This window comes from Perca flavescens, chromosome 5 (assembly GCF_004354835.1).
Source record: "Perca flavescens isolate YP-PL-M2 chromosome 5, PFLA_1.0, whole genome shotgun sequence".
NCBI lineage: Eukaryota > Metazoa > Chordata > Actinopteri > Perciformes > Percidae > Perca > Perca flavescens.
In genome coordinates, this window is record NC_041335.1 from 34,576,126 (window position 1) to 34,596,322 (window position 20,197).

Sequence of the window (20,197 nt, forward strand, 5' to 3'; positions counted from 1 at the left end):
GCGGAGCCGTTCCGCAACCGGTGGAAATTAGGAGTTAGCCTCGTCCAATGTGCTCCAGGCCTTCAGACCCATTTCTGTGGTCCAGGAACTCCTGATTTACACATGAGGCTCTGAATATAACACATGAAATGTATCAAACTCGCACAGTAATAGTAACTCCCAGAAATGATCTTGCGACCCCGTCGGGGGTCCCGACCCCCAGGTTGTAACCACTGCTTTAATTTAGAGCTGCAAAGATTAAATCGATTAGTTGTCAAGTACTAAATAAATCTGCAACTATTTGGATAACCGATTAATCGGTTTCAGTTTTTTTTTTTTTAATCAACAAAAGAAAGTCACAATTCTCTGATTGCAGCTTTTTTAAAAGTATTTTCTAGTTCCTTCTCTCCTCCGTGACAGTAAACTGAATATCTTCGAGTTGTGGACAAAACAAGACATTTGAGGACGTCATCTTGGGCTTTGGGAAACACTGATCGACATTTTTCACCAATTTCTGACATTTTAGAGACCAAACTCTATAATTAATCGACGATGAAAATAATCGTTAGTTGGCTTAATGCACTTAAAAGGTGCATGGGTGAGTACTTTTGATTAGGTACACCACACCTCAATGGACAATACTGTGGCAATAAATGTATAGAGGTATTAGATTTTGGGGGGAAAAATGTCACATGCAAATACTGGATTTAGAAACAAATATGATGTGGATATATATTCAAAGCTGTCATCAACTGGGCCCTTTGTCAATCCTTCATTATCATTCTCCATTGCTCTTGGACTTAAATAATGAGAAGATTGTTTCCCTCTCCCGCCTAATCATCTAATATTGGCCTTCATAGTGTTTCCTTCCTCACACAGCAGCTCTTTCCAGCTGATTGGACCAAATCAAAACTGAAATCAAATTAAGGCTCATTGTCAGAGCGCGTAGCACCATCACTGACATGAAAAGGAGGACCGCACAGAAGAGATAACAAGAAATACGTCGCTGGTTTGACATGAAAGAAAACAACAGAGCTGACTGGATGAAGGGATTTTTCACTCCAAAAAACATTTAAAAAGGTCCAATGTGTGTGAATTTCTCCCATCTAACATGGAGCTCATATATCGCCATCAACTCTCTCGCGCCACGCAGTTCAAAGTAGGTATTACAGCTACGGTAGCCTTCACGCTTCAAAAAGACGGTCTCTTGCTCTTTTCAATCTCCTTTTTCTTTTTCTGGGCGAAGAAGAAGAAGTTTGTAAAATTTGGATTTTGAATACGTGTGGTCCTCTGTGTTTCCTTCTTCAAACTTGCCGGGGCTGGGAAGCTACGATACCCATTAGCAGCATTAGCAGCACCTGGGAGTTTATCATGTGACAGCGAAAAAACGTGAAAGGCGGAGCAGTATGTCCTGTATGTCCCTTACCGGCTAACGTATTTCAAGATGGAGCATGAATATGGAGCGTCTACCCCAGTTCATGCAGACTCAAATGTAAAATTTCAAGCCAAAAGGAATATTTGGAATTGACGGTGGTGGTAAATATTCAGGAAAAAGGACAAGTTTGGAAACGGGCAACACAGATTTTGTTAATGAACGACTAAACACGTTACACACTGGACCTTTAAGAAACATCACCTACACACACACACACACACACACACGGTAGTATACAAGATCCTTGCTGCAATGTTCTATACAGTATACAGCCATTTATAATGTGCTTTAGCAGAAGAATAGTTAAGAAGATGATGTTTTAACGGCATATCAATTCTGGCTTTCAATATTGGTCTTTTTCATAAAATCTACAATTTTTGTTATGCAGATCCATGCAGTAGCAGATTTGTTTTTTTTTTTTTTTTTTTGGGGGTTGTTGTGATTTACATCTCTTTGTACGGACTCAGCTGAACATACAGAGTTTTGGTCCAGCAGATGTCTCGCTGCGATTGGACAGCAGTTAGGCAGCCGTCAGAAGACACCGGGTGATCATTTTGCCCTGCCCTGTGGCGACATGATAATAACGCTCTCATATCCTGCTGTGATTCTCCTGATCGGCTGACAGTCAAGCACAAAGGAGCCTGCATTCATTAGTAATGGGGAGGCGCATTTGCAAACCTGTTCAACATACAAAAAAGGCATCTCTGCTTAAATATTAAACAAATGTAATAATAAATTCAGAATCGGAACTATTGCGGAAAAAAAATAATTGTACTCCTATGAAATGGTTTGCACTTTCTTTGATGGCCCGGCCCGACCCTCACCTCACCTTTCAATATTACAATAAATATTCCATAGCGGTAAATAATACATCAGTCAATAACACTATATCAGTTTCTACCCTGGCCTCATTACTCATTATACACTCGCATACTCAAATGTGCTATATACCAGCCATACCCCGAAACAATTAGTTGCTCTAAAATATCAGGGGCCTAGTTATTCAGGCATATTTCATATTTTCTATTGGTTTATACGAAGCTCTGCATGCAGACCAAGCTACGGCAAACAGAGCCTCAGCAAATCCCCGAGCTCCTCCGCAGTCAGCAAACTAATTGGGGAGGGAGTCCCAAAGGGTCCTCGCACACACTGCTGATCCCTTTGCAACCGACAAGTTGAAATGGCAATGGAGGTGGATAGGAGTCAGTGTTCGTGTGCGAGTGCGTTTGTGTGGAAGGTAGAAGTACAGGAGGTGGCTTGAGTACTTTGTGTGAATAGGCCCGCAGTCTTTAGAGGCTCCCTAGTTGGCTAGGAAACCATCTGCCCCCCACCGCCCCCACCACCACCACCACCACCTACCAGCTGCATCACCAATGGTTCCCCATTTCTAAGGGGATGTCAAATTCTGCTCATGGGTGGGTGGGGCTGTCCGGATGCCAATTTAATCCCCCACTGCTCAAAATTAGTTAATTAACTCTATCTCTCACACAGAGAGACATTTCTTTTGTAAATAATTCCACCATTCATCACAATCCAACTCTTTTATTCTAAAGCTTTGCCAGCTATCAGCTTGTGAAATTAGCGAGGAACAGTTGAATGTCGGATTAAAAGCCCCACGAGTGAATCCATAACGTTAAATAAGCACAAACAGAAAATGGGTTCAAGCTTATTCGAGGCCAGATTTATTAAATGTGCACCTTACGCTTTCAACCATACCCTTTGTCTGCAATTGCAACTTGGCTGATAAGATTAAGATGATAAAAATTCATTTTGTTTAGACATGCATTAATTGATTTTTCAAATCAATGTACCTCACATATTCATGGAATATGCTCATCCGATTCCCAGTTACTGCTACAGCTGTCTGCCACGAGGGACAAGGTGCATGTGCGTGTGTGTGTGTGTGTTTAACTATATTCGTGGGGTCCAAAAACTGGGAGTCTAGTATACTTGTGGGGTCCTGACAGCTTTATGAGGCCAAAATGCTGGACCCCACATCTTTAAAAGGGCAGTTTGAGGGTTAAGACTTGGTTTTAGGTTTAGGGATAGAATTAGGTTATGGTTAGGGTGAGGGTAAGGGTTAAGGTTAAGCACTTAGTTGTGATGGTTAAGGTTAGGGTAAGGGGCTAGGGAATGCATTATGTCAATGGCGGGTCCCCACAAAGATAGTGCCACAAACCTGTGTGTGTGTGTGTGTGTGTGTGTGTGTGTGTGTGTGTGTGTGTGTGTGTGTGTGTGATCTAACAGACAGACAGACAGACATTTCTATATATATATATATATATACATTTAAAAATATATATATATAAAAATGAAATCAACTCCTGTTTAAAGTGGTCAAATAATGCCACAAAGCCATATATGTACAAAAATACATCACAAGGCTTTAATTCACAACAACCAATTGTGTCAATGTTGTACACTGACTCTGTGCACTGAGACAAAGTGATCATATCCTGAGGTGATGATGAAACGAAGGTGGGTTGCGCTGCTTCCATTTAGCTGAAAAAGGAAACATAAAAGACAAGCTGCTGTTTTATCTCTTAGTTCTTTGCATTCAAATGTTTTACACGATCGTTATTTTTATTTCGACTCACCGAAATAGCAATTGACTGGAGATGTCCCTCTGTACATTCACATTCTATAAAACAATCAGTTTGTTAATCCCAATTTCAGTTCTTTGGTGTTTAAACCAAATGTTCAAACGGATACTTGAGATGGATGTTCCTCTTACCTTTCTCCGTGATCGACTCAAATTGAGAAACATTTTGCGAGGTGTTCTTTTCTATCTTTAGATGCTTGACTGCAAAAAAAAAAAGAAAAACATCTCTTTAAATGTTTTAAAAGGAACCAAACACTGAAAAAACACAAACTAGGTAGATCGTTTTTTTTTTGAAGAATATATATTCTCAGCTTTTGCGAGAACATTCAACAAACTGTCAACATTTTGGTGTGTTACTTCAGCCTAGGAACGCATTTATTTTGGCAATGTGTACGTTTAATGTGGTAAAATGACACTGCTCTACTAGCAGCATGGCTCCGTGCACGGTCCACCACTTCATTCCAGAATGAAATATCAACAACTATTGGATGGATCGCCATGACATTTTCTACAGACATGCATGGTTTTCCAAACGATGTATCCTAATCACTTTGGTGATCCCTTTCTTACTTTTCTTCTAGCACCACCATGAGGTTGGCATTTGTGGTTTTGAATGAAAAATATCTCAACAACTGTTGCGTGGATTGCCATGACATTTGCTACACACATTCAAGCCACCCTCAGGATAAACTGTCACTTACCACTTTGGTATACCATTTCCATCTAGTGCCACCTTCAGGTCAAAATGACTTAAACACTTTGGTTTATGACCAAATATCAGCAAATCTAATGACGTTCACATCAGCCTCAGCTGTACTTTGTGTTTACTGCTAACATGCTAAACCAAGACGGTGAACATGTTAAAAGCACCATACCTGCAGCATGTTAGCATTGTCCTTATGAGCATCCTAGCATGCAGATGTAAGCTTCTTAGCTCCAAGCCAGCCTCACAATGCTGGTAGTAAGCAAATCTAATGACATTCACATCAGCATCGGCTGTACTTTGTGGTTACTGCTTATTAGCAAGTGTTTACATCCCAACATGCTAAACTGAGATGGTGGTGGCCGATTAGCTCAGTTGGTAGAGCGGGCGCACATGTAGAGGTTTAACCCTTATGTTGTCTTCCCGTCAACCTTAAAACCCTTTTTTTTTTTTTATGTTTTTGACGCCTTTTTTTCACAGTTTGTTTTTGCTTTTTCCAACGTTTTAAATTGTTAAATTTTTCTTCTACTCATTTTCAGCGCTTATTTCTACATCCCATATTTTCTGATATAAAACAAAAATTGAAAAACGGGTCAATGTGACCCGAAGTCAACACAAGGTTAATCCTCGATGCAGAAGGTCCAGGGTTCGAATCTGACCTGTGATGGTTTTCCTGCATGTCTCCCCCCCCCCCTCTCTCCCCCTTTCACATCTCAGCTTTCCTATCGAATAAAGGCAGGAATGCCCCAAAAATTCTTAAATAAAAAAAAAAAAAAACTAAAATGTTGAACATGTTAAAAACAGCCCACCTGCAGCTGCAGCATGTTAGCATTGTCATTGTGAGCATGTTAGCCTTTATCACAAAGCACGCCTCACAGTGCTGGCAGTATGGCTATATACTCTTTTTTAAATGTACATTTATTCCAATCATGTTTTTCGTCCTTCAAATTTTAACAATCTAAATTTAATTCACATAAAGAATCAAAGAGTTTGAGGAATAGAAACATATGAAAACTAATTTCTGTGTTTCTCAGTTGGTCATAATGAAAACAGACCTCTTTACTTTTTACTGATCAAAAAAGAAAACTTCAAAAGTCTCAGAAAACTTGTACTTCATCTTAATAAAAGATTTGGGGTCCAAAAGTCACTTTTTGGTCCACCAGCAAAATGGCTTGTGAATGTTGAAATTTTACCTGCCACCCAATAGATTAAGATTGTGTTGTTTTGGCTTGTTTGGCTGTGTTGTTTTACCAGTATTTGGCTGGTGGATGGTGCTAATTATGAACCCTGTATGTGTGACACTAGCACAGCCTGCATACCATTATAGCTGTCCACTGTCACAGCAGAAATTGTCGTGGGTTCAGCAAAGCGAATGATGAACTCTTGAGGAAACATCCCGGTGGACATCCAAAACGTATTAGTGTTCCTGGGTGAAAGAAAACAGCAATTGTGAACACATACAAGGAATTTGACTCTGGCTTTTTGTCACTCTCAAAAGTACATACACAGAATTAGTGGGAATTAATGAATTAGCGTCAATTAGACATATACGACTAAAAACAAGGACAGAGAAGCTGAACAAGGTAAACATGAACATTTAACTACGTAGCCTACAGTTTAAGTTTGGATTTAAAAGATAAGATGAGATAAACTTTATTAATCCACACTGGGGAAATTCCTGTGCTACAGCAGCTCAAAAGAAAAAAATTTACACACATCAGAATAACACAAACACACATTAAGTAGACATAGGAGAAAAAATATACATACATACATCAAGTATAAGAAATATAAAAAAAATAGAATTAGTTATAATAATAATACTACATATTTACACAATAAACACCCTTATATAAACAGTATATAAACACAGATATACAGATGAGTAAGGTGTAAAAAGTGTATATATGCTATAACGTGACATACAAATACGTAACATTACAGACATACACACATGTAAACAAACAGCTCTATGTAAATAGCAATACTTTACATGCTTTTGTATTAACAGAATTTGTTGAAATATGATTTATTGCAGTTATCCCATGTTATGTTGCAGGATGATGCACTCTTGTATTTATTGCATAATACATTCAGTGGGTTTGAATAAAGTGAACACCTTACATTAACTTTCATGTGGCGACAAAACCATGGCGTGATTTCATAAACAACCATGCTAACACCACTAAAGATTCTCTATAACTAACCCTGTCTGCTAGCTAGCTAGCACTTTTTCTTAGCTAAGTTAGCTAAGTGCTGGCTACACTCACCCGTCAGTGATGTTTTCTGGTGGGTGATTCTCATCGCCGGACGATGCGACGACAACTTTTGCACCCAAAGAACTCAGCGAGGAATCAATCATGTCCAGTGACTGAAACAGCAAAGACTATGATGTCCGGTGCTGTCTGGTTGAGGAAAGTAATAACAGTAGTTTCGACAATAATACGCAACACGCAGTTTCGTTTACGGGGGGGGGGGTTGGAGAAGCGCTAATCTAGCTACTGTCGTTACCAAGCCAACCACCATAGCCAACCACTGGCGCTGCGTCGCAAGTTATATACGTCAACATTGCGTCACCATTTTTCGACGCACGTTGCTCGATAGTTGTTTAGCAATTAGCAGTCTGTTAGCAGCAGCGAGCAGTCAAATAAACATCTTCACATGGCGAATGGCTGTAAAGACGTGTTGTTTTCGCGTGGAAGTGGACAGGTTAGTTACGATGCACCTGTGAGCATAAGATGACAACACATGTGAACTTTTGTAGGCTGTTATAGATTTGGTTCAGTTGGTGAGCTAGGAAGCTAAGCTACAAATCAGCGCTGAGTTAAGTTGGGCTAGGGTTTGGCAACAAAGAAAAAAAGAAACAGAATAGCGGAAACCAGAAAGTGTATGATGTACCTGACGTGTTTCATTAGCCGAGATATTGCCTTAGTGTGACAACGTTACAGTGTATTGGACAGACATTACGTGAGTTAGCTTTAGCTGCTCAAAAGATGTTGTTCTTACTGTAGCATCCTTTCCACAGTGCAGGATGCAAAGGTTGACAGGTCAGATGTCAGGTCAACTGCAAAAAATTAGCGGCACAGTAAACATTGGCCGGAGGGTATCAAGAGCAAGACTCCACAGTCCGTTTGCACATTCTGTCTGGTTTTGCATTGAACATATTAATCCTTTCATTTGCAGAAGTTCTAAATCTGTTCTCTTTCCAGAGTGATGATTCGGATATATGGGATGACACAGCATTGATAAAGGCATATGACAAGGCAGTTGCAACCTTCAAGGTAAAATAGGTGCTTTGCAGTCTACAGAGTGTGTGCATGTTAAACGTTTTGCCACTCATTTCTCTGCTCTTGCTTTGTGTGCCAGACTGCCCTTAAGGGTGAAGATGAGCCAGAAGCCTCCAAGAAAAACCAACCTGGAAAGAAACGCAAGAACAACAAAAAGAACCAGAGCAGGAAAAGAACCAATGCACCACCAGATAAAGAGGTGAGTAACTGGAATGAAAGAACACAGATAACACAGGTCTGTGGAAGACTTATCTGAGTGTCATTTAATTAGTTTTGGTGCTCGCATTGATTGTTTAGGTGGTGCCGAAAATGGCTTGGGTGCTGCACCTACTGTAAGTCTAATAATGGTTGGGGGTCTAAACAGTTTAGTTTTTCTTCTTTGGGCTGGCAGTAACTCAGTCCGTAGGGGGTTGGGAACCGGAGGGTCGCTGGTACAAGTCCCAGTACGGACCAAAGTACAGAGTGTGGATTGGTAGCTGGAGAAATGTGCGAGTTCACCTCCTGGGCACTGCCAGGTGCTCTTGAGCAAAGCACCGTACCCCCCAACCACTCAGGGCGCTGGTCCAGCACTGGCAGCCCACTCACTCTGACATCTCTCCATTTGTGCATGAATAGGTCCTGAGCATGTCTGTGTGTATTTCAGGCCTGTGTGTAGTGATTTCTAACAAACGGAGTGTAAATTGTAATTTCCCCACTGGGGATCAATAAACAGTATAATTATAGCATAATTATAATTATTTATATGTTTCACAACACATTTCAGTGATCTAAATTAATGTTTGCTCCAGCTTTTTGGTTATTCTGGGTTTGGTTTACTCCAGACCAGGAGACAATCAAAACGGTACGGTTACACTTTGTTATGTCATGTCACAGTGGCAGGTTGGGGAGTCGTGCAGTGCGTACTGGTCAGAGGACGGCCAGCTCTATGCAGCCACCATCTCCTCCATAGACGAGAAGAAGGGCACATGCGTAGTTGTTTTTACAGGATACGGCAACGAGGAGGAGCAGAACCTTGAAGACTTGCTTTCAGAAATTTCTGAGGCGGACGAGGAAACAAATGTCAAGGTAAAGTAGTGTAAAAAAATAATTGTATTTATATTTATGAAATGGAATTCAGCATATTTTGTGTATTTTGAGTTTTATTTATTTTTTACATTGTTACCTGCTTATTTAACAGGTTAATGGTGGTGTACATTACATCTCAAGTCAATTTTGTTTGTTTATTTGTATTATTCCCTAATTTGTAAAACTGCAGAGGATATGATACTGTGTCCAAATAGGCAAAATTTGATAACTTGATAGGGATGCGCCGAATCCAGGATTTAGATTCGGCCGAATATTGGGCTTTTTCACGGGGTTCGGTTTGAACTAAACCCTGCACTTGTGCTGGTCGACGTAATGACGCCGCCATTGATTACGGGAAGGTGTTTACGTAGGTGGAGCATTCAATGCAGTAGGCTGTGAGAAAGTGAAAATGGAACTCATGAGCAGAAAAAGTGTTGTTTGGCAGTACTTTCAGTCAAGAGAAGGCGATTCAAGTTGAGCTACCGATTTGTCTCGTGGTGGAAGGACCCTAAACAATACAGTGCCTCTCCCGGGCTGTCAGCTGTTCTCTCGGCAAATGAGTCTCCCTACAGTGGGAGCAGAGCGACCGAACAGCCGTCTGCTGCTCGTTAGCTAACGTTATCTTTCTAATGTCACCCACCCACCCAACATGCCTTCATCATACACTGGTTAGTGAAAATTTGCCAAGCAAGTTTGTCACTCATTTGGCGATAGCGATGTGCTTTCCTACGATGTGAAAAGAGCGTGTGAATTCAACATTAAGTTGTTGTTATATTTAACTATTTTAGAGGCTGTGGACGTTGTTTACTTCATTAATATGTTTACTGTGTTAATGGACTGAGGATGGGAGTAGGAGTCAGTATTTGGATTCGGCAGAATCTTAACCAGTGGATTCGGTATTTGTCCGAACCCCAAAAATCTGGATTCGGTGCATCCCTGTAACTTGACTAAAATTTCTTGCTGTGAAAGTCAGGTTTTAATAATAATAATTTATTACATTTTATATAGGGCTTTATCATAGACACTCAAAGTGCTTCGGGGGAGGACTACTTTCTACCACCACCAATGTGTAGCACCCACCTGGGGATGCATGGCAGAAGCGGAGGGGGCGGGTCAAACCATCACCAATTAAAAAGGAAGTCTGTGCTGAGTTCAGTGATACCTCACACAAGACTCTACCTTAGATGGGTCAGCATTTATTCAAAAGGGCGTGGCTTCAACATAGGGGGCGGGCCAAACCATCACCAATGAAGAAGGAAGTCTCTGCTGAGTTCAGTGATACCTCACACAAGGGTCTACCTGAAACGGTTCAAATGTTATGAAGGGGGCGTGGCTTAAGCAATGGGGGCGGGCCAAACCATCACCAATGAAGAATGAAGTCTCTGCTGAGTTCAATGATACCTCACACGAGACTCTACCTTAAACGGTTCAAATGTTATGAAAGGGGGCGTGGCCTGAGTAAGTGGGCGTGGTCATATTATAGGGGGTGGCTCAGTATCACATGCAGACCACACATTCTAAGTTTCATGTAAATCGGAGGATGTTTGTCATATAAGGCGCATTTCCTGTGGCCAGGAGGGGGCGTTATGACCAAAAGTCAATTTTGGCCTGTAGGTGTCCTCAGGCCTGGACCCTTGTCCATCGTGAGAAATTTCGGGCAGATACAACAACGTACACTCAAGTTAGAATAACTTCTTTGATCATCGCTAAACACTCAAAATGGCCGCTACGCCCACACCGTCTGACGAAAAGTTTTTATTTTAATAACTTTTCATCGTTAAGGTGTTGGGATGGTACAGACCAAGTTTGAAGTCCATCGGATGAAATCTCTAGGAGGAGTTTGTTAAAGTATAGCAACTTGACTTTTAGACCTACTTCCTGTTGCTACTAGGGGGCGCTATGACTTTAAGTAAATATCGGCCATTATTTGTCCTCAGGGTTGGACTCTTATGAATCGTGAAAAGTTTCGAGGTAATCGGACAACGTACACTCGAGTTACACCCACTTCCTGTTTCGGCGGAAAAACGCTCAAAATGGCTGCCCCGCCGCGGCCACGCCCTTTGATGAAAAGTTTTTCTTTTAACAACTTTTCATCTTTAACTTCTTAAGATGGCACAGACCGAGTTTGAAGTTGATCGGATGAAATCTCTAGGAGGAGTTCGTTAAAGTACGACATGTGGAAATGGCCACAATCGCACTAATTTTGAACTTTGAAATCAAAATGGCGGACTTCCCGTTGGGTTTAGGGTATGGCTCTAATGAAGTTTTTTTGTACATCTTGATATGTTACATATGTGTACCAAGTTTCGTGAGTCTACGTTAAACGCACTGCAGGGGCTCAATTTTCTTAACTTTCTAAGGGGCGCTAGCGAGCCATTTTTGTGCGCCTATTCCCTAAACCCGTAAAATACGTAAATTTTCACCAGACTTGATGCGACCACCAAATTTGGTGAGTTTTTGAATACATTAAGCCCCTCAAAAAGCCAATTCATTTGACGGGAAGATAATAGAAAGAAAAAAACAATAATTCCTTCAGTTTTAATAGGGCCTTTGCCGCTGTCGGCGCTCGGGCCCTAAAAAAAGAGTAAATTACAGTGCTTGATCTGTAGCCAATAATAACACCTGCAATGCAATGAACATAACAAATTGCTATCTCTGTGTAATCAGTCCAAGCACTTGCATCATATGTGGATTGTGAATTATTTGGCCATAGATAAATTTATGTTTACCCCTACTATTTTTTTCTTTTTCTTTCATAGCTTCAAAAACAAATTTCAAATGCATTTCAGAAATCCCCCTATGTGTGAAGCTAAAGCAATTTGTCTCCACGCTTAAGGTAAAGGAGACCGAATCGTCAACAGAGGAGAGTGACCGGTCGACCACACCAAGCCAGCACAAACAGCAGCCACACAGTAAAGCCCAGAAGTCCAAGGCCCACAGAGAACCTCCTCCTATGTGTGTCCCTGGTTTCCCCGGGTTCCCTCCAGGCCCACCTCCCATGCATGCTTTCAAACCGGTAAGAACAAAGACTCCTTGGGCCCTATTTTAACGATCTAAGTGCATGGCGTGAAGCGCATGGAGCAGGTGCGTTTAGGGCGTGTCCAAATCCACTGTTGCTAGTTTGACGGCGGGAAAAAAGGGTCCGGGCGCATGGTTCAAAAGGGTTGTACTTAGTGTCTTCATTAATTCATAGGTGTGTTTTGGGCGTAACATGCAATAAACCAATCAGAGATCATCTCCCATTCTCTTTTAAAAGCCAGGCTGCGTGTTTGGACCTTGGCTCAATGCTATTATGATGGCGGATTTGCACCGTAATATTTTTTTTTGTGTGTGTGTGTGTGTGTAACAAGCATAGTATGCGTGCTGTGCATAAGCCTAGGCGCATTTTACAAATTTACTGTTAAAATAACAATGAAATGCTTATCTTCCTCCCTATCTCCTTTCCTCATTAGTCAGCAATAGACTTTTCATGCACATATTATTGCTTAAATTGAAACTTTTATAATTTAGATTAAAACAATTAGGACTTTATACAATCTGTGAGGTCAGCTCTTTGCTGCAGCAAAATGAATACTAGAATGAAATGTAAGCAATAAAGTGTTTACGATGTGAACAATAAAACTAGAATATAAACAACAACCTCTCAGAGGTGGCATTTATAGCTGGGAGATTGGATTGGATTGCAATGAATTTAACTGGCGTTTTATGTTAAAAGGTCTATGATGTAACGGTTTAAAGTCATAGAAAGAGGAGGTGTACAATATGGTTTCAAAAAGAATATATTTGATTTTAAAGGCCTCATGAAGTGGAACAATGATTTATTTTTCCAGTGTTAACCCTGTGTCCCTGTGTTAATTGTCCATTTATCTCTTGGTATTTTAAGTATTTTCATACCTGCGAACCAGTCGCTTTTTGGTGAAAATCGCCGTTTTGAATGGGAAAATATCATCCACGTGAATTGTGCAGATCCAAAGAGTTTTTATTGGGGGGGGGGGGTGTCCGAGACCCGGTGCCTTAACAACCGTTATCTACCGAACCCAATAGCAACGCGGATTTCGGTGCCACTTAAATGTCTGTCTATGGCTTCTCTCTGATGCTCCGAAAACGGACGTTAGAGGCAACCTAAACATCGCCGCATGTCACCCTAGTCAACACTCCACTCGACAGCAGGTAACGTTAGCCTACCGTTAGCTAGCAGCTGGAGTAAACACAGTTAAAATGCTTGCAGCTAGCTACAGTGTGTCTGTAGTTCACTGTGGAAGATTCTAACACCAGACTGTAGCAGCTGTTGTCTGAAAAACAACACAGACTCAGGACACAGGAATTTACTGGTGAAATAAGTTATTGTTATTACATTTTTAATTAATAATTTTAATATATTAATATTAAATTAATTTTGACCCAGTGGCCTTAGCAATACACAAGCCTTCTATGTTGCCATTTTGTGCTCCTTTTTTTTTTTTCAACTTTTTGTTTTATATTTTTGAACAGACCAATACAAATGAACAGGTTGTTTATTTATTTATTTAGCACCGGGTAAATGTTTTCCCTTTATTTTCTCCTCGGGAGGGGGGGAGAGAGAGAGATGTGTCACCTTTTTTTTTTTTTTTTTTTTTAGCCCTTCTGAGTTTGCAGGTATGTATTTTACATTATAGTCACAGCCTGTGAAACGGTTTCACATGTTCGATGACTCATCCTGCATTCTGCAGCGTTTACTAATTAATATGCAACAGAAATGTTTCAAGTTTGCACAAAATACATTGACGTTGAGATTACAAGACCTGAATGAGCCTCATGCAATTATTTAAAGTTGGGTAGAGTTCACTGAAGAGTGTCGTTTACCTTGCTTTCAAGCAAAGATGATGATGATGATGATGATGATGTTGTTGTGTGTTTATTTGGTAATACTGAGTTTTTCATCCATTATTTTTTATTTTTTGTCCTGTGTGTTTTCTACCAGGGGGGAAACAAGCGATCTGGTGGTCACGGGCCTGTACCTCCTTCCTGGCCTCCCATGATGCCGTTTGGTCCACCGGTGAGTTGGTTATCTGTACACTAATTAGAGATGCAAAAGCGACTGCAGATACCGTTTTATTTGAGCAATCATTAGGGCTGCTTGATTATGGGAAAAAAAATCATAATCAAAATGACATTTAATATTTAACATTGACTTTTGGAGAAATGTCTCATTTATTGAACTTAAAGGGTAACTACCGTTTTTGTAACTACCCTATTTTCCTATGTTTTTGTCTCAAGTCACATATACTAGACATGCAGAGGAATTGAAAGTTTGTTTCTCACCATCCCACGGTGAAGAATAAAAATGCACAACAGATAAGACAAGACATTCCTACCACAAGAGTTTAAAAAAAAAAAAAAAGTGCTCGACAGATTTTCCTAACACTAAAACAATAAACGGCAACAATATCACAAGACAAAAACACAAGAATGTCACAAGCAGCAACATTTTTTATATGATGTGTTGTGGTAGAGCAGAAAGATTTGCAAAAATGCTACAGCAGCAACTTCAGAGTCCACAGTTTGTGTGCAAACAGATGCTTTGTACAAAAAGAAACAGAAGAAACTTCAGAGTCCAGAGTTTTTTTTTTGTTTTTTTTTTTTTTTTTTTCCTTTGGGGGGGGGGGGGGCAGAGAGAGTGGGTAGAGAGGGGAGAGAGTTCAGTTTCCTGACAGCCTGGTGGATGAAGATGTTTGCTTGTTTGGTGGAGCGGGCACTGAGGCTTCTACATCTCCTCCCAGAGGGCAGGAGAATGAAAAGACATTGGTCCAGTATTAAGAGAGATTGCTGCTGCTTCAGAGCTGTTTCTGGTTAAAGGTCTCAAAGAGGTTTTAAAGGTCTATCTCTGAAGGGATCCTTTCCATAATGTTGTCAGACACTTAGAATATTAATCTGAGCCTGTCAGTGGCAAAAACAAGCACTTTTGTGAAGGTAAATACAAGCTGGACAATTGCCCTATTAACTTACATTGTAGTAAGTTGTAGTTTCAACGCTGCCGACTGCAGCGATCTCGCTTAATACCGGACCAATGTCAAAGATTGTTGTTCCCATCAGTCACTTAGACACAAAAACATAGAAAATAGGGTCCAGGTTGAAAAAACGGTAGTTACCTTTTTAAAAAAAAAGAACTTTAAATTTAGGGCTGCTGCTATCAATTCTTTCTGTAATCGATTAATCTAACACTTTATCGATCAATTAATCAGATAATGGTTTCTTTTTTGCGTTTTTAAACAACCAAAACTAGGGAAAAAAGCAACATTTGTATTGCCTACATTGCTTACAATATCATCTCTCAAAAAATTAAACATTAAGTGCATTTAAGTGCCATATTACATTGTTTTTAAAGATTTTTTTTTTTTTTTTTTTTAAATGATATCAACCTCAAACTAAGGCATACATTAAACATACACAAACCGTGCGGAAACACCGTCCGTCAGCGATACAACGTTGGTAACCTTGATTTAACGAAGCTTTGAGGCAAGTCATTTTGCATCGAGGATTTTTTGTAATCGAATTATTCGAGTTATTCGAGGAATCGTTTCAGCCCTAGTGAAATTTCCCTAAAAAATTCCACCTAAAATGAATAAAACAAAAAAAAGATTAAAATGTTGGCTGAATGAGTTTAGCCTTCCGGAAGGGGTGAAAGTGCACGTGTCGTTCAGAACGCGAGACAAAATAAAAGCTGACTTTCTCGATTACGTTGTTTTTGTGATCGTCGAGATCGCGACTCAAATTCTACTAACTGCACAGCCCTACTTCCACGTGCTGTATTGTTTTCCCTAGCTATGGGGTCTGCCGTCTACATGCAAGAAAGCACCCGTTTACTCCTCCAGCTGGTAAACTGAGGAACAACTTTCAATGTAGAAGGTTATTGGTGGACAGCAAACACTGTCAGCTCGCAGCATCTGCATTGTAACCACCCTCTGTGTGCCTCAGATGATCCCTCCACCTCCACCGATGAGCCCAGACATGGTGGACGACGAGGCTTTGGGCAGCGTGCTCATCTCCTGGTACATGAGTGGATATCACACAGGATATTACTTGGTATGTGCACAGGAGCTACCTGACCTTTTTATGGGCTATAAAAGGGATTCACCGCTTTTTATTTTCACCGCTGCTCTTTATTTTGCAGTAAAGAGCAGTGTGTGTACATTGGTAACTTGGAAGCCTTTTTTTGTTAACCCTTGTGTTGTCTTCCCGTCAACATAAATAAAACACAATAACATGAATAAAACATACTTTTGTTGTCCCTTCTCGGCGCAAGATTATTTTTTCGGGCGTTTTTTAGGCCTTTATTTCCATAGGACAGATGAAGACATGAAAGGGGAGAGAGAGGGGGAATGACATGCAGCAAAGGGCCGCAGGTCGGAGTCGAAGCTGTGGCCGCTGCGTCGAGGAGTAAACCTGTATATATGTGCACCTGCTCTACCAACTGAGCTATCTGAGCCACCCTTCTCTGCGTTTTTATAGCTTTTCCACGTTTTTATCACTTTTTCTGACATCTTTGTCGCTTTTTCCAACATCGTTTTACGCTTTCCCCAACGTTTTGTAACTTTTTTTCCTACATTTTCGCTGCTAATTTCAACGTCCCATATTTCTGATTATTAAAAAAAAAAAAAGTTAAACGGGTCAAATTTGACCCGAGGACAACATGAAGGTTAAAGTTACTCCATTTTCGCGGGTTATGCTTCTCAGCTAGAAAACCCTTTTCATCAAATGCCTCCAGCTGCTTGACAGGTGGTAGTCCTTGATCTTTTTAAGATGGGAGCTGTATGTTAACGTCATATTTTTTTTTTTTTTTTTTTTTTTTTTTTTTACAGGGGTTGAAACAAGGACGCAAAGAAGCCGCCAATTGGACGAAACTGCACCACAAATGAAATAATCAACTCCACATTTCATAGTTTGAGTTTCTCGGGGCGTCGCGTCATCTGGAGCAGCAGCAGCCACCCTCCATATTGTGCCCAATGTGTGTTTTTCTTGTTTAAATGAAATGTTCTATGAAGTGTACGTGCTGTGAACACAACGTTCATCACAGCTCAAGGAGGAGAGTTTTGTATTCTTTGTAAATAGATTAAATAAAGGCTATCGGAGCACAGTTGATAACTCGTTTCATATTTTGTCCTTATTGCACTGTAGCATTGACGCACTGTTGTGAAAGGAACATTTATTACAGCAGATGTGTGTAATTATATCCATATCCTTTTTTTATAAATATATTTTCTCTTATTTAACTATTTAGCAAAAAGGGGGAATTGTTATCCAAATGTGTAGTGACAGACTAAATGATGTGTGGTTGTAATGGCAAGTAATGTCCAGCAGAAGTCAGACTAGTATAATGTATTCACGTCATAGGAAACTATGGCATGAATACATAATAGTTTGGGGTTTAAACCTGTACAGAACCACTGCCAAACCCGCTACACTTCTCATTTTGTTTCTGCTGTACGCTTGTGTCTCTTGGCATGCCGAGAATGTGATTGCCAGCCAGACGTCAGTCCTGCTTTAAGTCCCTCTGGTGCTCTCCACACAGTTAATTCAGAGACTCGTTCCAGTATATGTGTTTCGTTCGAGCTCTCTGTTTTCCCTGAGGTGTTCCCTCGTCCACCGACCAATATAGAATCGCATCCATCATAATGTTTTTCATATCGGATGGGTGCATGTTTCAGAGTGATAGTAGGCGAGGTTCTAACTGCAAGACGGTATGGCACATTGAGCCAGTGCAGGTCAGAATCGAGTAGACGCCAATGTTTTGTCATTTTTCATGGTGTGCTTGTAATAACTTTGGGGCTGTACATATGTTATTTCTTTCCTGATTTGCCTTGAAAATTGATCCTGAAATGTTAGAAGTTTAATAATGTAGAACAAAGTAGGGGAATAGTTGGTATCCGAGTGTATATTTAGAATATAGAAAACCACATGTAATTACAGTGGGAACAGCCACAATCATTCTGCTGAGCCTGTAGCTGTAGAGTTCCCATATTTCCTGTGTGTGTGTGTGTGTGTGTGTGTGTGTGTGTGTCAAACAGAACAGGATTTTGTGGCACGATGTAACAGCATGATTGTTTCCTGTTTTTTTTATATCACGTGCTCCTCCTCCAGCTGCTCCACAGCCATTGCTCTTTGAGTGAAGAGCGGCCCCTTTGTTTGTGTACCGACCGTGTAGCCCACTGTGATTGTGCCAGTGTGTTGACTGCTGTATTTGATTCTCTCTGTAGCACTCGTTTTTTTTTTTTTTTTTCTTCATATCTGTGTGGGCAGAAGAGAGGAAAGAGGGAGGGTAACTGTGAGAAAATGTAGTTTGTGGGAATTACAAATAGAATATGCACTATGAACGACGGGTGATAAACAAGACCTATCTTTTCCCCACAGATGGATTTAAAAACTGCCACGGCAAAGCCTGCGACATAAGCCCCTTGCTGGTCTGACTCTGCAGCAGACTGAGCTGCCCAAAGGGCTGGATGGAGCCCAGCAAGGAGTTAAAAGGGGGTCAGGCCTATAGCTTGGGAAAGCACTGCTCCCCTCTGTGACTGTCTACCCCCCTACTGACCAGAGCAGCATGAGGCGCGTAAACAAAATCAGCATTTCACACAGACCCTTCTAGGAAGCAGACAGACACCCAAGTGAGATCACATTGCTGCATGTGTGACAGCGCCTTCAGCTATTTACTCTAGCTCCCAACATCAACAAACATCCTTCTTTTAAGTAAGAGACTTTGGGGGAGATTAAAAAAGGGGGGCGGCTACACAAGCCCCTTTCTTCCATAGAGGCCGATCACCAAACACTCTTCATGCAGACACCTTCAATGCATTGACAGAGGAGAGGAAGGTGTGGTCTGTTCTAAATCACTTTGTGAATGCAAGACTTTGTTTTACAGTGAGCATATTACACCCAACTGTTGAGTAATACTTACTTGAAACACACGTACACACCCCCACACCTACCAGTAGGCAAGGGTGGACAGGAGTGCCTGAATTAGAGCAAAAAAAAGCTACCCTTAATTCAGCAGTTGCATGACATTTGTCTTATACTCAAGTGTACATCTTGTAGGGGTGACCCCGTATAGTCGACTACTCGATCGATCTAAGGAGCCTGATTCGACTGCCAATCTCAAAGTTGAATTGCCAGAGTGTCTGAAAATGTTATGAAACAGGATCATTCCATTCTGGTTATATGGGGGTGCTGAATGTCTGTCTGATTTTACATATAATTGCTTGTGGGTTAGGGTCAGCTCATTAATAATACTAGTATAACATCTAAAAGTAAGGGAACTCGTGGACAAAAATGAGAAGTGCCAGTACTCAGTATTGGTGGACGGTTCACGACTCAATCCTGAATTGGATGCGAGTCCCAGTATCTGGATAAAATATGCCTTCTTGAGGGACTGAGCAGTGTGTGTCTTCGCAACACACCTCCGTCCCTCTCTTATCTATGTGGATGGGACCCCTGCCTCAGTGAGACTGATCCTCGGTGACCGGCTTCTGACCTTTCAGAATTCCCCTCACAGCAGGTCCAGTAAAGTCCGGCTTCCGCCACAGATCGTGATTCACATTCCTGCTGGGTCTTCATGCTGTGGTGCAGATGCTCATAAAACAAAATGTTATACCATGAAGGCAAAGCCCATACTCCCCGCTTTACAGACCCCCTTAAGTAAGCTACATTATTGGAAATGGGGATTGTCAGAAGCCAAAGAGTAGCAAATAAGCATTATCTGAAAAATCTTTAAAAAAGCTCCTGGTCCTTTATTGCTCTTTATGTCATAGGCATAGAATCCATGTGTTTCCCAGCTGAACCCACTAGTGGATTCATCATTCAAGGGCACATTACTTGGCCAAACATCCCATATGTACAGTGGACATAAAAAGTCCACACACCCCTGTTAAAATGCCAGGTTTTTGTGATGAGACCAAGATAAATCATATCTGAACTTTTTCCACCTTTAATGTGACCTATAACTTGAACAATGTATTTGAAAAACAAACTGAAATCTTTGAAGGGGGGAGGGGGGGGTGAATAAAAAATTAAAAACTTACAATAACCTGGTTGCATAAGTGTGCACACCCTATTATAACTGGGGACGTGGCTGTGTTCAGAAATAACCAATCACATTC

The 20,197-nt window shown here is 40.9% G+C and overlaps 2 protein-coding genes across 2 annotated transcripts; one reads left to right on the plus strand and one right to left on the minus strand.

Annotated features, from left to right (window-relative positions):
• Positions 1–3,778: 3,778 nt before the first annotated feature.
• hspb11 (heat shock protein, alpha-crystallin-related, b11) lies at positions 3,779–7,354 on the minus strand. The gene is made up of 5 exons (XM_028577799.1): positions 6,990–7,354; positions 6,039–6,145; positions 4,149–4,217; positions 4,012–4,055; positions 3,779–3,916 (listed from the first exon to the last, which is right to left on the minus strand). The coding sequence occupies exons 1-5, from the start codon at positions 7,079–7,081 to the stop codon at positions 3,824–3,826; spliced, it is 405 nt and encodes a 134-aa protein (XP_028433600.1). The 5' UTR covers positions 7,082–7,354; the 3' UTR covers positions 3,779–3,823.
• On the plus strand, positions 7,276–17,195 carry smn1 (survival of motor neuron 1, telomeric). The gene is made up of 8 exons (XM_028577798.1): positions 7,276–7,428; positions 7,929–8,000; positions 8,086–8,205; positions 8,880–9,071; positions 11,908–12,087; positions 14,032–14,106; positions 16,026–16,133; positions 16,910–17,195. Exons 1-8 carry the CDS (start codon positions 7,381–7,383, stop codon positions 16,964–16,966), a joined length of 852 nt encoding a protein of 283 aa, XP_028433599.1. The 5' UTR covers positions 7,276–7,380; the 3' UTR covers positions 16,967–17,195.
• The last annotated feature ends 3,002 nt before the right edge of the window (positions 17,196–20,197 follow it).

Bases quoted from the DNA above. Each gene is read 5' to 3' on its own strand.
- hspb11 (XM_028577799.1), bottom strand. From the start codon at position 7,081: ATGATTGATTCCTCGCTGAGTTCTTTGGGTGCAAAAGTTGTCGTCGCA. The intron at 4,218-6,038 runs GTATGCAGGCTG...TTTTTTTTGCAG, and splicing joins GACAGTGGACAGCTATAATG to TCAAGCATCTAAAGATAGAA. The intron at 3,917-4,011 runs GTGAGTCGAAAT...TTCCTTTTTCAG, and splicing joins TCCAGTCAATTGCTATTTCG to CTAAATGGAAGCAGCGCAAC.
- smn1 (XM_028577798.1), top strand. From the start codon at position 7,381: ATGGCGAATGGCTGTAAAGACGTGTTGTTTTCGCGTGGAAGTGGACAG. The intron at 8,206-8,879 runs GTGAGTAACTGG...GTCATGTCACAG, and splicing joins ATGCACCACCAGATAAAGAG to TGGCAGGTTGGGGAGTCGTG. The intron at 12,088-14,031 runs GTAAGAACAAAG...GTTTTCTACCAG, and splicing joins CCATGCATGCTTTCAAACCG to GGGGGAAACAAGCGATCTGG.